This window comes from Lepidochelys kempii, chromosome 20 (genome assembly GCF_965140285.1).
Source record: "Lepidochelys kempii isolate rLepKem1 chromosome 20, rLepKem1.hap1, whole genome shotgun sequence".
Taxonomy (NCBI): domain Eukaryota; kingdom Metazoa; phylum Chordata; order Testudines; family Cheloniidae; genus Lepidochelys; species Lepidochelys kempii.
In genome coordinates this window covers 23,621,495-23,635,941 of record NC_136399.1, presented here as the reverse complement: position 1 = coordinate 23,635,941, position 14,447 = coordinate 23,621,495, and the positions used below count along the sequence as shown (strand labels likewise).

The window sequence follows — 14,447 nt, the reverse complement described above, 5'->3', positions numbered from 1 at the left end:
CAGGGAGGAGGGGAGGAAAGGAGGGAGTGGGGGGCAGGGTGTTTGGGGGAAGAGGTGGTGCGGGAGCAGGGCTCGGGGAGCAGGGGTGGTGTCAGGGCCGGGGCTTGGCAATGCAAGGGCAGGGCCTCGGGGGAATGGCGGCCTGAGGGTGGGGGGCTCAGGGAGAAGATGCAGCGCGGGGGCGGGGCCTCGGGGGAAAGGGGCGGCGTAGGGGGGCAGGGCCAGTTCAGGCACCGGGGGTCAGCCCACTTTTGGGAAGCTTCCACCACTCCTTAGGGGACAACCCTGAAGCCGTTACTCAAGCCAAAGTCTCACTGAGGTCATTGCCAGAGTTTTGACTGAGCAAAGTGTGAATCATGACGAAGAGCAGTGAGAGAGATCTAAATGTTTTGAGTCTCTTGGGGAGACCTAGGCGGTGCTGTGCCCTAGAAGAGACCAACTGGCCATTTAATCTAGAGATTATCCTGAATCAAATCCTTGTATCTTCATTTCATAGATTGAGAGATTTTAAAGCCAGACTAAATGCTAAACTACTTATGCTAACCAATCTGTTCCACCTTGCCCTTAACTGTGATGCTTGGAGTACCTTTCCCAGACCTGAAGAAGAGCTCTGTGTGTCTCAAAAGCTTGTCTCTCTCACCAGCAGAAGTTGGTCCAATAAAATACATTACCTCCCCCACCATGTCTTTTTGATTTCATGACAACATCGAGAGATTTCCTGGGGTAGCATGTTCCAACGATTTATTGCCCTCAACTTCTGAGCAGCCCAAGCTTTGTGGAAGTTTGGATCCGGATATGAATTTCCTGACTCACCTTTCTACCAGATACTACACAGGAAGGCATGAAATGCACCTTACTGTGCCACAGTGCTTGTCCGTTCTTTCCTCCTCCTGACTGGTGATCAGCTCATGCTTTGAAGCATGAAGAATGAGAATTCTTGTCACTACTGGTGTTTTTCTTATTCATGCATCTGATCAATTTCCGTATTCCCATAACATGTTTGCTGCCATGATAACAGAAAACTCTGAGTGTCTGGGGAAAGGGACATATTGGGCATGACCCCAGTGATGAGAAAAGATACAGCTCACTGTTACCTAAAGAGTAATACTCATAGACTTTGACAGACCCCGGCTGAATGAGACCAACTTCGAAAAATTGATGAGCTTTAAACTGCAGGCATTCCTCCTCCATATGTGAAACCTGGGTGGGGAAAGAACAGAAAAGGAATGCTTAGGTCTTTGGAAAGGAAGAAATGGCAGAGGAGACAAAAAGGCATGAAAGAGAGAAAGGTTGAAGGAGAAAGGGTGATACACGGGGGATCAGATTCAGCTGTTGGTGTTAGCTGGTGCATCTCCCATTAAAGACCACAGGACCTGTGCACAATTTATCCTGCGGGCGATTCTGCCATCAGTTATACCTGGGCGTCTCTGGGGACACCCAGGAGTGCAATTTGGCTAAAGCAGGAGCCTGCAGCAGTAGTTCCTGAATTTAACACAAGATCAGAGAACGCCCTTGTAAAGTCTTACCTTGTCCAGGTAGATGATGAGGGTGCTTCTGTCCGAAGGAGAGCGGTCAATTTCATACTTGGAAATGTATCTGTCAACCCCTCTGGAAAGCTAAACACAATGAAGGAAAAGCAAGAAGCATCACGGTAAGGCAGGGACGCAAAATCCTGAAGCCGCACCAAAATGAGTCAAGCCCCACTACTAAGCCATATAATATGGATGAGATCATATGTCCCTCTAGTGGCAGGCCTGCATAATGCCCGACCCTACTTCGAGCTGAAAGGGTTATTGCTTTAGGTCAAGTGCAAGAGGGTCAGGCTAAAGGTCCCAGGTACAGTCCTCACGGACGATCATGATTTCTGTATGCATGGGGGCCGATTTCACATACAACACAATACTGCCTGATGGTAACGAGTTTCCATTGCTGATCAGAGGAGACCTGCCGTCCTACAACTGAAAGGCTCCATGTCCCAATGCCTTGAGCCATCCAGCTGCTAACCGACTCGTGTAGCTTCCATGTCTCAGACAGTGGGAAGAACCTCCCCCAGCTGGAGCTTTAAGCTCTGCTTAGCCTGGGCCTTCCTGTTCTACTGAATAGCTTGGATGATGCCAACGTACTCTGGTCAGATCATCCAAATCTGGCGAGAAGCCCGTGAGCATGGAGACATCGAGGATCGACATTGTGGCATCAACCACTCCGAGGTACCTAGTGGGGAAAAGCAAATGCCCTTGCACCAAAATTTAACACTGAGAAACCCATTTTGAAATTGACTTGCCAGTTCTTAATATTTCTTCTGCTGTCCTCTAGGAAAATCTATAGCCTGTGACCATCCATCCCCATATACACCCATCTATCTCTCTCTCTCTCCCCACATACACCCCTCTATCTCTCCCCACAGTATCCATACATTTCTGAAGCTCCCACCAACACAGTATGGTATTAAGCGGTAAAGCCCATCTGTCTGAGGCATTTAGGGCCAGATTTACGACGAGTAAAACTAACCTAAAGAGTTTTACCAAAGCAGATCAGCAGGTTAGGTGCCTAACTCCCACTGAAAGTCAATGAGAGTGAGACACTTAACTCCCCACGAGGCACCTATCTCCATTATTCGGCCACTTAAATACTTCTGTAGATCTGGGTCCTTTTTCTTGCTTAGATGCTCCAGTTGCAATGAGGGACAGTGAAAAATTAAAAACCTCAAAACCAAATATTCTTTGCAATTTGATTCAAATTTTCAAAATTAAAAAAAAAAACCAAGTCGATTTGCATGGGAAAGAAAACAAAGCAACATATAGTATTTTTACACTCCAATGCGGGCCTGCCTTCCCTATTTGAGTGGGAAATGCGTCTGTTTCAAATATGTCATGGCTGCAAATCCACAGGCTCTGGAAAAAAAATGTTCTACTTTGCTTGCGGAACTGGCCATTTGGACAGAAATTCCACAAGAAACGAAAGATCTCATTTGTTGAAATGCCTGGAATAAAAGGGTGAACTAGTTGCTTGGAAGTTTCTAGCCAGAACGGTTGCATGACAATGCTGGGAATTAGCTATAAAGTCTATTTATCTGCCTCTCGCTCTCTAGGTATTATTGATCTTATTAATTATTGTAGAGCCTAGGACCCCAGTCATTGTGCTGGGCACTGTAAAAACATAGACCCAAAAGATGTTCCCTGCCCCAAAGATCTTACAGTTCAAGGACAAGACCAGATATAACAGGTGGAGACCGACCGATGGGAAAGCCCAAGAAAACAATGAGACAATATTGGCCAGCATGATGGGCCCTGGCCTCAGCTCACCCGCTGCCTAACTCTTGTCAATTTTTTTGAGTGGGCATCAGAGCAAAGGAGAGTTTAAAGACAAGATTAGAGGGACAGTGAGGTACCTTTTTGGATACTTACATGAGGTATTTATATGGCTCTCATCACAGCAGGGCCTAGCCCCTTCTCTATTCCTGACCGGGAATTTAAAGCATGACAACCAAAGACTTTCCTTGAGGAAGTCATTGCAGGATTTATACAAGACCAGTGCATGCTGGGCCAGGATCCTTCCATGTAGACCAGCAACAAACCCAGCTGTGCGGTCTAGTGCATAGAGCACTGGACTGGAACTCAGGAGACCTAGCTTCTATTCCCAGCTCTGCCCCAAACCTCATGAGTGAGGTTAGGCAAGTCACAGCACTGCTCTGTGCCTCAGTTTCCCCACCTGTAAAATCAGGGTAATGATACTGTTTTCCTTTATAAAGCACTTTGAGATCTCCTAATGACAAGGGCTAGATAACAGCTGGGGCTCATAATAGTGATTCAGTAATACTGATCCTTATTCTATGGAAGTGTGTCCTGTGTAACAATATTCATAGATTCTAAGGCCAGAAGGAATCATTGTGATCGTCTGTTCTGACCCCCTGTATAACACGGGCCACAGAACTGCCCCAGAATAATTCCTGTTTGAGCTAGCACGCATCTTCCAGAATACCCCCCAGTTTTGATTTAAAAATTAGCTGTGATGGAGAATCTGCCACACTGCTTGGTCAAGCGTTCCAATGGTTAGTTATCCTAGCTGTTAAAAATTTACACCTTATTTGTAAATTTGAATTTGTCTAGCTTCAACTTCAACATTATCATTAAAGGTCAGTGTTCTCACCTGGTGCAGATTCTGATGAAGACTGAACGCAGGGCTCCTTCCGGCCTCTTAGCTAGAAATGTTTCAAAAAGAGGAAAAAATATTTTTTGGTGTAAGTTTCATTTTTGTTTTGTAAAAAGCCCCCAAACTTGGAAACTCAGCACTTTAATCAAATAGATCCTAGAACTGGGGTGAAAAAAAATCCCAAAGGAACCAGCCACTCTGAAGGATACCTGACACACAAGCTAAAAAGTAGCATTGAAAACTCTTGTGGTAAGTCTTACGATTTTTGATGTGTTTCTTTAAGCCCCAGCTCCTGGAAACAAAAGATGGCATGAGAATCTCAGCTTTCACTTAGCATAAAAATCCATTTCTAGACCTTGAGGTTGTGGAGAAAAGCTTAAAATGTGAAGTGGGAGCAACTGAAAGACTCAGAAACCAGAAGGCAAAGAAAACAAACCCCAAATGTATTATTTTAAAAATCTCACGATTTTAAGCGGATGTCATTGTTTTTTGGGGACACGACTAATGGGTTTTAAATGCATGAGTTTGGCAATTGTGAAAAGCCACTCCCACAAAAATGTGGTTGTGTGTTATCAGAGGAGAGAGGCCTGAATCAGAAGCTCGGATCTGAACTCCCCCGTACTTTGGAAAGTTCAGAACTTGATCCAAAACTCCTGGCTGGCCCTGATCTCTCCCAGAGGCCAAGACAAAATCCTGGCTCTGGCATAGGCTACATCGACACTACGCGCTAGGAGTGTGATTCCCCCGCTCATGTACGCATACTCATGCTCGCTCTCATCAAGGGTATAAATAGTGGTGGGGCTGCAATCAGTACTCAGTGGGGCTAGCCGTGCCTCGGTTGCTTATCCATGGCCCGGCAGCGACATCACTATTTATACTCATGCTAGCGTGGGTATGTGAGCACCCCTAACCTGTAGTGGGCACATAGCCCAGGGGGTCTCAAACTGGGGGTCGGGACCCCTCGGGGCGGGGGGGGGGGTTGTCACAATTTTATTACATGGGGAGTCGCGAGCTGCCAGCCTCCACCCCAAACCTTGCTTTGCATCCAGCATTTATAATGGTGTTAAATATATAAAAACATGTTTTTACTTTATAAGGGGGGGTCGCACTCAGAGGCTTGCTATGGGAAAGGGGTCGGCCGGTACAAAAGTTTCAGAACCGCTGACATAGCCTAAGTGTGTGTGCTCATGTCTCCCCCTAGGGGCTCAAATCAAGAACAGCAGCCCAGTCATTAGCGAAAGAGTCAGCCAAGTTATTAGCTAAAGAAGCAACAGGTCACATTTTCAGAGCCGATGGCTGTAAGGCCGAGCCCACTGACAAGTGTGATGACTCGACCTACGAGGCAACATGAGCGCTCCCAAACTTTCGACCCTTATATCTATAGCAAGCCGAACCGAGCCCTAGATCTGAGCACCCAACCCCTGGGAGAAGTGTGGACCCAGTTCTCAACTTCTTGGTTCAGACTCATCTCCCGTTTAGAGGGAGCAGATCCCAGAGTCCCATGCCCGACTTTTCATCCATATGGTATTGTGGGAAGACGAAATGTTCTAACCCTGCTGGTCAGAGGCGGCATGATGCCAGCATGCTGTCCCACAGCTGGACTGACCCTACGTCGGAACACGTAGTGCCGAGCGATAACAGTAATATTAGCAAAAGAAAAAAGACGTAATCATAATACCTAGCGCTATGGTATTTTCCATTTTCATTATCCCCATTTTACAGCTGGGGAGACTGAGATACAGGAAGGCGAAGTAAGCTGTCCAAGGTCACCCAGCAGGCCAGTGGCAAAAAGGGAACAGAACCTGGATGTCCTGAGTACCAGGACAGTGCTCTGTCCACTAGGAAACATTGCTGCATTTGCTACCCTACCCGCCTTGACCTCACTATTACTTTATGCCCCACCCAACTCTACACTGGTCTGGGGGTTAACACAGCTCCTGGTTTTGATCCAAACTCCATGGGAAAGTAACTGAAATGCTCTGTTCCCCCTGTGTAAAGGGAATAAGACTCCTCCCTTTGGCTGGTTAGACTGGAAGCTCTTTGGGGCAGGGACTGTCTCTTACCATTTGTATGTACAGCGCCTGGCACAATATGTCCTTGATCTTGGTTGAAGCCTTTAGGTCCTGCTCTAATACTAATATTTCTCTTCTGGTCCTTTCACTCTGTGCATCCTGTTCTCCTGGTCTTAAGTTAGGCCACAATTCGGGAAACATTTATGCACATCTTTGATTTTACGCTCATTTGACTTCAATGGGACTTCTCGTGTGTAAAGTTAACTACTTGTGTAGGTGTTTGGGTAGCGACAGCAAACTTAATTTAACCAGTCAGAAGGTAACTTACCATTCTGGGCTTCCCTGACAGACACCCTCAAGTCAAAGTTCTTACACTGAGATGTATCCTCTGGTATCTTTGCATTGTAAACAGTTACCACGGTCAAGGTTCCTTGCCCGGTGCCTCTTGCTCTCACAACAAAGTCTTTATTCAGCCTAGTCTGTAAAGAATCCGCAGTCAGATTGGGTGACTCTTAAATTTCTTAATTTTAAATAGGCCAGTGCTGATGAAACGTGCCAGACTGATAGCTTGCAAGATTTCTGATGTTCTCTATGCCAAACAGTTGCAGATTCATACACACCTACGGTCCCCTTAATGGGCTTACATTTGTTCTTATAAAGCAGTATATAAATGCTAAGTCTTATTACAGAAGGGAGTTCACTCTCATTCACTCCTTCAGCCATTAGTTTCTCTGCTGAGCCTGTCAACGAGAGCGATGGGGATTCGCCATCAATGAGTGGAGACCTCCCAACTCATCTCATGCAGGACAGTAAACAACCATCTGATGGTAATGCCTAGAGCTGGGCAAGTAACTATGGAACTGGGTGAATAACTGATCTCTCGGTTTGCTGGCAGGTCCAAAAAAATTGGCAAAAAACCATTAGGTTCAACCCGAAACAAATCTGAAAATTACAAAAATTGTTGGCAAATAAAAAAAAAATCCATTTTGGGTGGAAAGAAGCCTTTGTTAAGGGGTAGATTCACAGAAGGGCAGCAGGAAAAGGTAGTGCTCTGCTTGCGACTTTTAGCTCAGTGGTCAGGGACTCACCTGGGATATCAAAGACCCTTGTTCAATTCCCCTCTGCCTGTGGAGAAGGGTTTTGCACTGGGGTCTCCCATATTGCACACGGGTGTCCTAGCCACTGGGCTATGGGACATTCTCATAAGGGCTTTCTCAAGCTCTCCAATTCGAGCTGTTCCACTTTTCAGAAATAATTACTCTCACTGGAGCAAATGTAAATGGAGCGAGGGGCGGGGGAGCACCGACTGGGAAAAAGAAAAAGGTCAGTGTCTGTGGTGCCTAAGGACCCTGAGATTGGGCACCCTGGGGATCCAGGGATCCAGGAAGCACCCTGGGGATCCAGAGCACAGACGCTTGGATTTCCCTCACAGCCGTCCTAGCGCATGGCCAGGAAGGGGCCCTCAGTAGGATCTGTGGCAGCAGGAAAAAACAGTACCTCCACCGTTCTGAGCACCATAGCAGTCTCATACTCAATCCTGTACATGAGGGGATTAGCACGGCCAGGCAGGAGAACAGAAACATCCAAATCCAGCTCCTGGTGTAGCGGGATGTCTATCTGGTACTGCGCAAGAGCCTGGAACACCATGATGATAGCCTGGAAGACCAGGAAAAAGACAAGAGGGTTACACCTTATTGTCCTATTGCCATGAACCAAGGGCCTGCATCCCTTTGGCTCCCGAATTACCCCAGTGGCCCGTGAATGAGATCAGAACCCAACCCTGACTGTTTAATGAACAGGAACTGAAAATACAACAACAGTTAACTCTCAGCGTTAGATGTTACACAGGATAGTAGGAGATATATTTTTGTTCGGTGATTAACATATAGTCATTAACACAGACATGAGCCAGCCCAGTAGCAGAGGCTCATGGGGAAACGGTTATCCATCTGCTATAAGCCACTATAGGCCTTATGTTTAGGTTAGACATTAGGAAAACTTTTTAACTGTAAGGATAGTTAAGTACCGGAACAAATTACCTAGGGAGGTTGTGGAAACTCTGTCATTGGTGTTTCTTAAGAACAGGTGAGCCAAATACCTGTCATGGATGATCTAGGTAATACTCCGTCCTACCTCAGTGCAGGGGACCGGACTAGATCAGTGGTTCTCAACCAGGGGTATACGTTACCCTGGGGGTACACAGCAGTCTTTCAGGGGTTACATCAACCCATCTGGATATTTGCCTAGTTTTACCACAGGCGACATAAAAAGCACTAGCGAAGTCAGGACAAACTAAAATTTCATACAATGACCTGTTTACACTGCTCTATATACGATACACGGGAATGTAAGTACAATATTTATATTCCAATCGATTTATTTCATAATTATATGGTAAAAATGAGAAAGTCAGCAATTTTTCAGTGATAATGTCTGTGACATTTGTATTTTTATGTCTGATTTTGTAGGCAAGTAGTTTTAAAGTGAGGTGTAACTTGGGGTTACACAAGACAAATCAGACTCCTGAAAGGGGTACAGTAGTCTGGAAAGGTTGAGAGTCACTGGACTAGATGACCTAGCAAGGGCCCATTCTGCCCTATATTTTTATAATTCTAGGATTAACAGGAGCCATGTTTCAACTGTATGGGGCATAACAAATGAGTGGCAATTTATACACCTAAAAAGTTACACATGAAGTATGTGCAACAGCGAGGATCATGAACCGTGGGGACAATTTGTACGAAGAGTCATGATGGATTCTCCACCATGGGCAATTTTTAAAATCAAGATTGAATGTTCTTCTGTAAGCTCTGCTCGAGTTCAAAAAGGAATTACACCCGGGGAAGCTCTATGGCTTGTGTTATACATGAGGTCAGAACGGATGCTCACAGCAGTCCCTTCTGACCTTGGAAACTATGGATTTATATTAGGTTATCATGTCGACCTCCTGGACTAACACATGATTGTGCCCTATGGTGGAGTCTCCCTCTCAGTGGATCAAGTGATGGGGTTTCCATTCCTTCTATTGGGAGACCTTCCCACAAAACATATGGTTATGTCTGCCAAAGATTATACTCACTTGGGTAGATCCATACCCCCCTTCATAGAATTTCTGCTCTGTCAGCCATCTGACTATGGGTCTGACCAATTCGTACTTCTTCATGTGCAGCAAGGCCAGCAAAGCGTATGAGGTGGCCTCAATGCTGAAGGTGTGGGTGTTCATGTCTTCCCAGCGATTTCCCTCTAAACTCCATAAAAGAACGAGAACTAGAATAATCTTCACCAGGACACAGAACGGCACATTCTGAGCAGCTCCAAATGGAAAATACCACCTCTTGAACCATACCCATGTGAAGACGGGTCAGTGTGACTCAAATCCATAGCTACATCGATATTCCCACAGAAAATATCTAAGTGCTACAGAAAGGACGACTGCTCTTGCAGTTAAGAAGCTGGCTTAGGACTTGGATCTGGGCTCAGTTCCCAGCAACAAGCTATTTTGTGCAAGTTGCATAGGGCACATGTATACTGCGATAAAAGACGCATGGCACAGCTGCAGCTGGCCCGGGCCAGCTAACTTGAGCTCATGGGGATCAGGCTGCGGGACTATAAAATTGCAGTATACATTTGAGCTTGAGCTGAAGCTCCCACTCTGGGAAGTCCCAGCAGGGTCTCAGAGCCCAAGCCTGAGTGACCATGCTGCAGTTTTATAGCTCCATTGCCCAAGCCTTGCAAGCCCAAATCAGCTGACCCAGGCCAGCTGCAGGTCTTCTACAGCAGCGTAGACATTCTCTCTGGGTCTTAGTTTCCCCATCAGTCTGCCTTGTCTACATAAACTATGATTTTCAAAGGGGCCTGAAAGAAGTAAACAACCCACTCTCATTGGGCCTAATGAATTTGATTAGATGCCTTTGAACTAGACTGTAAGCAGTGTGGGATAGGGGCTGTCTCTTGCCATGTGCCTAGCAAAAGGGGGCCCTGATCTGGGTTGGGTGTCACTGTAATACGGATTAGAATAATATCAGGCCAACTAACCAATACTCACTGTTAAACAAAACCACACCAAACTCTCAGCTGTTGTAGATCTCGCTAGCCTTTGATCACTTTCCCCCTCCCTCCTGTGAGCTCCCTCCCAACTTGGCCACATCTTTCTGGTACTGAGAACCCGCCAATAATCTACCTGTTGAAGTGCTCATAAGCACTTTCTCGCTGTCCAGTTCCCCCATCAGGGCTAAGGCATAGGACGTGAGAGCCACCGTGTAAGGTCTTCTCAGAGATGGATACCTTCTGGCCAAGTATTCCCCAGCTTTGTTAATGCTGTTCTTCAGACTCTGGGCGGTCAAAAAAACAAAAAAACAAAAAAACCCAAACACATCAAGAAACCAAGCCCACAGATCAGGCTGAAATTCTATTAACTTTTATATTTAAAAAAAAACCAATTCATGGAATTGTATTGGGTGTGAATTTCATTCTCCCAGCACACAACCTTCACAACACCCTCTGGCAAGGAGTTCCAGAGGTTGACAGTGCATTGCGTGAAAAAATACTTTGTGTTTGTTTTAAACCTGCTACCTATTAATTTCATTTGGTGGCCCCTTGTTCTTGTAGTACGAGAAGGAGTAAATAACACTTCCTTAGTTACTTTCTCTATACCATTCATGATTTTATAGACCTCTATCATATCCCCACTTAGTCGCCTGTTTTCCAAGCTGAAAAGTCCCAGTCTTATTAATCTCTCCTTATACGGAAGCCTTCTATACCCCTAAACATCTTTGTTGCCCTTTTCTGAACCTTTTCCAATTCCAATATATCTTTTTTGAGATGGGGCAACGACACCGGCGTGCAGTATTCAAGGTGTGGGCGTACCATGGATTTATATTGAGGCAATATGATATTTTCTGTCTTCTGTTAGCTTCTTGACCACCACTGCACATTGAGTGGATGATTTCAGAGAACTCTCCACAATGACTCCAAGATCTTTTTCTTGAGTGGTAAAACAGCTAATTTAGACCCCAATGGCTAATTTAGACCCCAGTTGTCTCTTCATGCCTCTTTCCCCCATCAGTAAAAGGGGGATAATAATATGTCCTTGCTCTGTCCTGTTTATTTAGATTGTAAAAATCTTTGGAGCAGGGATTTGCCTTTATTACAATATAAATCTAAGTTCCTGGAGGATTGTGCTGAGCTCTCTGGAGGATGTGGAATCTGGCCCCACAGCAAAGTTTGACGCGTGAACTCAAATCTGGCAACTCCATTCATTACTTTAGGCCAAATTTTCTCCATCACGTGTTCACGCACCACATCTGGAAAGGAAAATAATGCGAATACGTGAAGATACATGATAGACTTACTCACCGAGACCTGAGCGTTACAAATGTCTTTGGACTCCAGCAATGCGACAAGAACAAAAGCCGTCAGAGATGCCTCAGGCTCAGCACCCTGGTACCCTCCCTAAGGGGGAAACAAAGAACAAACCTCAAGGACAGAATTAATGATGTTATCTATCTACCTCTCTACTCTACCGAATCGACTTATGAGATTTATCTCTGCATTTTTAACACCCTCATCGCTACCATACCCGGGCACCAATTATAGCCGTGTCATGGTGCACTGGTACCAACCAGAAATGGCCTATCTACCTATCCCCACGTAAACACTACCCATCCATCCCCGTACACATCCTCTGTTTATTTGTCCATCTGCTTCCTACATCCTCCACGGCCCAGCTTGCAGGGATGCAGACAGCCCCATGTCGGCCGCTCTCTCCATGGCAGTGGCAAATGTTAGTACTCCTGGGGGAATTCTGTGCCACTGCAGATGCGCAGAATTAATGTATCCTGCAGAATTTTTTTTTTCCGGCGGAAAATACATTTCCGCCCCAGAAGCGCTGCAGTTCTGCCTTTTGCTCACCAAAGGTCGCTAGGGCACCAGAACAGCCAGCAGCAGGAGTGCAGTTGGTTGGTTGGGTGCCGCAGCAGCCTCTGGCGGGCAAAAGGCAGAACTGCAGCGCTTCTGGGGCAGAATGTATTTTCTGTGGGGAGAAAAATTCTGTGCGTGCCCAATGGTGCAGAATTCCTCCAGGAGTAGAAGTTAATCACAGCACCCTGCCTGTGGACCCAGGTTAGGACAGAGTGGGGCACACAGGGCTGCTGGGGGGTCCACAGGCTGGGGTTCAGAATGGCTAGTGGGGGACAGACTGGGGCATGGGATCAGGAGCTAGTGGGCTGACAGTGTTGAGCCTGGGGATAGGGGAAGGGAGCTGCAGGGACACATGGGGATGGGGGAGGAGGCTGCAGAGACCCATGGGGATGGGGGGTGTGGGGACAGGGGCAGATGTGCCTGACTGAATGGGAGAGGGCTTGGGGTCAGCCAGGGTCTGCATGGGGGAGGCTCCCCAACTCTTTAGCAATCCTGCCCCCCCAAAAACTTGTTCCATACTTCTCCCACCCATACCCAACAACCCTCCAGCCAGGTTCACTCTAGGCTCCTTCCCTCTCCCCCAGCTCCTCCATTACCTCTGACTTCCCCAAGCCTTTGCACTGCTTCTGACAGATGCAGGGAATATAGTTCTGTATTGTCCTTTAAATTAATTACTCAAAGTTCTGTATTAATATGCCTAGAAAGGAATCTATTTGTCAAAAAAAATTGCCAGAATCTTTTTTTGGTCTATATTGTTATAAACATACTTGCTGACAGATATTTTGAAATAAATTACCAAAATAATTTAAAGTGGCATGATTATATTGTGTTATTTTGACAAATAAAATATGCAGAATTTTAAAATATTGTGTGCAGAATTTTTAATTTTTTGGCACAGAATTCCCCCAAAAGTATGTTATGTCCCTATTTAAGCAGGGTCAGAAATGCCAGAGGTAGCTACAAATATAACCCATGATTACTCAGGGGGATGCTCTGTCCCTCTCTAGTAGTGGCTGGGCCACAGATAGGTGTTGATAAGTCTGCTACAGCCTTGGCTGACACAGCTGGGGCTTCCACTAGAAACAGAGCGTGTGCCCCACTGCGTCAGAGCAATTACACAGACACTGGTCCAAACCAAATATTTACTCAGCTTTTACTCACTTCTGCTTCAGATAAAATTTCCATTGACTTCAACGGAGGTTCTGCCTGGGTAAGGACCCAGTGAAAAAGAGTAAAGACTTTGGGATCTGGCTTAGTGAGGCAAACTATTGATTTCGGAAGTGTCAAGCTGCTAGGCTGAATAGAATGGGGACAGTCTGGGGTATTGTGGGAACTAAGGTTAAACTTACCATCATACTTTTGGACATCACAGGAGCATTTTCATGGAAGATGCCATCGGGTTTCTGCTTTTCTAGGATCAGCCATTTCACAGCCCCGCAGATAACTTGAGAGTCTATGGCCACTAGCTTGCTAGCCAGGGAAAAGACCTTTGCTACATACGCTGTCAGCCTGAGGGGTTAACATGCAGAATCAATCAGGTCAGAAGGTCACTCCTGCCTTCCTGAAATTCTCCTCGACACAGATGTTTGAGCCAAAGTGTTACCATCTGTGCTGATGGATGAATTAAATGTGTATGAAAACTTCATCAATAATTGGTGTCAGGACAGATTTTGTGTGGATCATTCTAGTAAATCAGTTGCAGTAACTTGATTACCGCGCCCACAAATAAGCAAGCGAGCGAGAGAGATGTGAATGCTTAGAAATCCTTGGGTGTACGGCACAGAACTTCCTGCAGTAACTGGGCTTTCACTGGCATTCCACCATCCAAGTCTTACTTTGCTTAGCGTGAAATGTGATGGGATCATGACTAGGAGAGCTGTGATTATAGAATTTGTGTGCGCTGTGGACACCTTCCCACTGGGAACTGGACTAAAACCCACCAAATTCATTTCACACAAGTCATCAGGTTCTAATGAACATGTGTCAGACCTTTACTGATCTAGGCCACACTAGTGTCAGTGACCATTCAACGAACTGTGTTCCATTACCAATCTCTGATGCCATTAAGTCCCCTCTGTTTTTAATCCCCTGGTGTACCTTTCCGAAGATCAAGTTCTACACATTAACTTTGCCCTTTCAGTATAGCCAGGGGAATAGATTGCTCTGGCTCATGTCTTCCAGAGGAATGGTATACAAAGGAGAAACTCTACACGACTCAGCAGAGCTCTATAGAAAAGCTGTCTTTACCATGTGCTTGAGGGTGAACTTAAATAGGCTGCATAGGAGTGGTTCGGTTTCTTATATGCCAGTTGCTGTGTGTAACCTGAAAAGGAGAAAGATCGATCTTTGAAATGTGTTGTGCACCTC

At 45.9% G+C, this 14,447-nt stretch overlaps 1 protein-coding gene across 1 annotated transcript in view; it reads right to left on the bottom strand.

The window, feature by feature from the left end:
* The window catches only part of LOC140900623 (venom factor), a 52,213-nt gene that overhangs the window by 5,582 nt on the left and 32,184 nt on the right, over positions 1-14,447 (bottom strand). The window contains exons 25-35 of the mRNA XM_073318131.2: positions 14,328-14,403; positions 13,430-13,589; positions 11,517-11,612; positions 10,342-10,492; positions 9,241-9,404; positions 7,659-7,817; positions 6,490-6,640; positions 4,147-4,198; positions 2,124-2,211; positions 1,527-1,616; positions 1,095-1,200 (exon numbers count right to left, since the gene is read on the bottom strand). Of these exons, the coding sequence (XP_073174232.1) occupies positions 1,095-1,200; positions 1,527-1,616; positions 2,124-2,211; positions 4,147-4,198; positions 6,490-6,640; positions 7,659-7,817; positions 9,241-9,404; positions 10,342-10,492; positions 11,517-11,612; positions 13,430-13,589; positions 14,328-14,403 (1,293 nt within the window). The remainder of the gene's footprint in view (positions 1-1,094; positions 1,201-1,526; positions 1,617-2,123; positions 2,212-4,146; positions 4,199-6,489; positions 6,641-7,658; positions 7,818-9,240; positions 9,405-10,341; positions 10,493-11,516; positions 11,613-13,429; positions 13,590-14,327; positions 14,404-14,447) is intronic.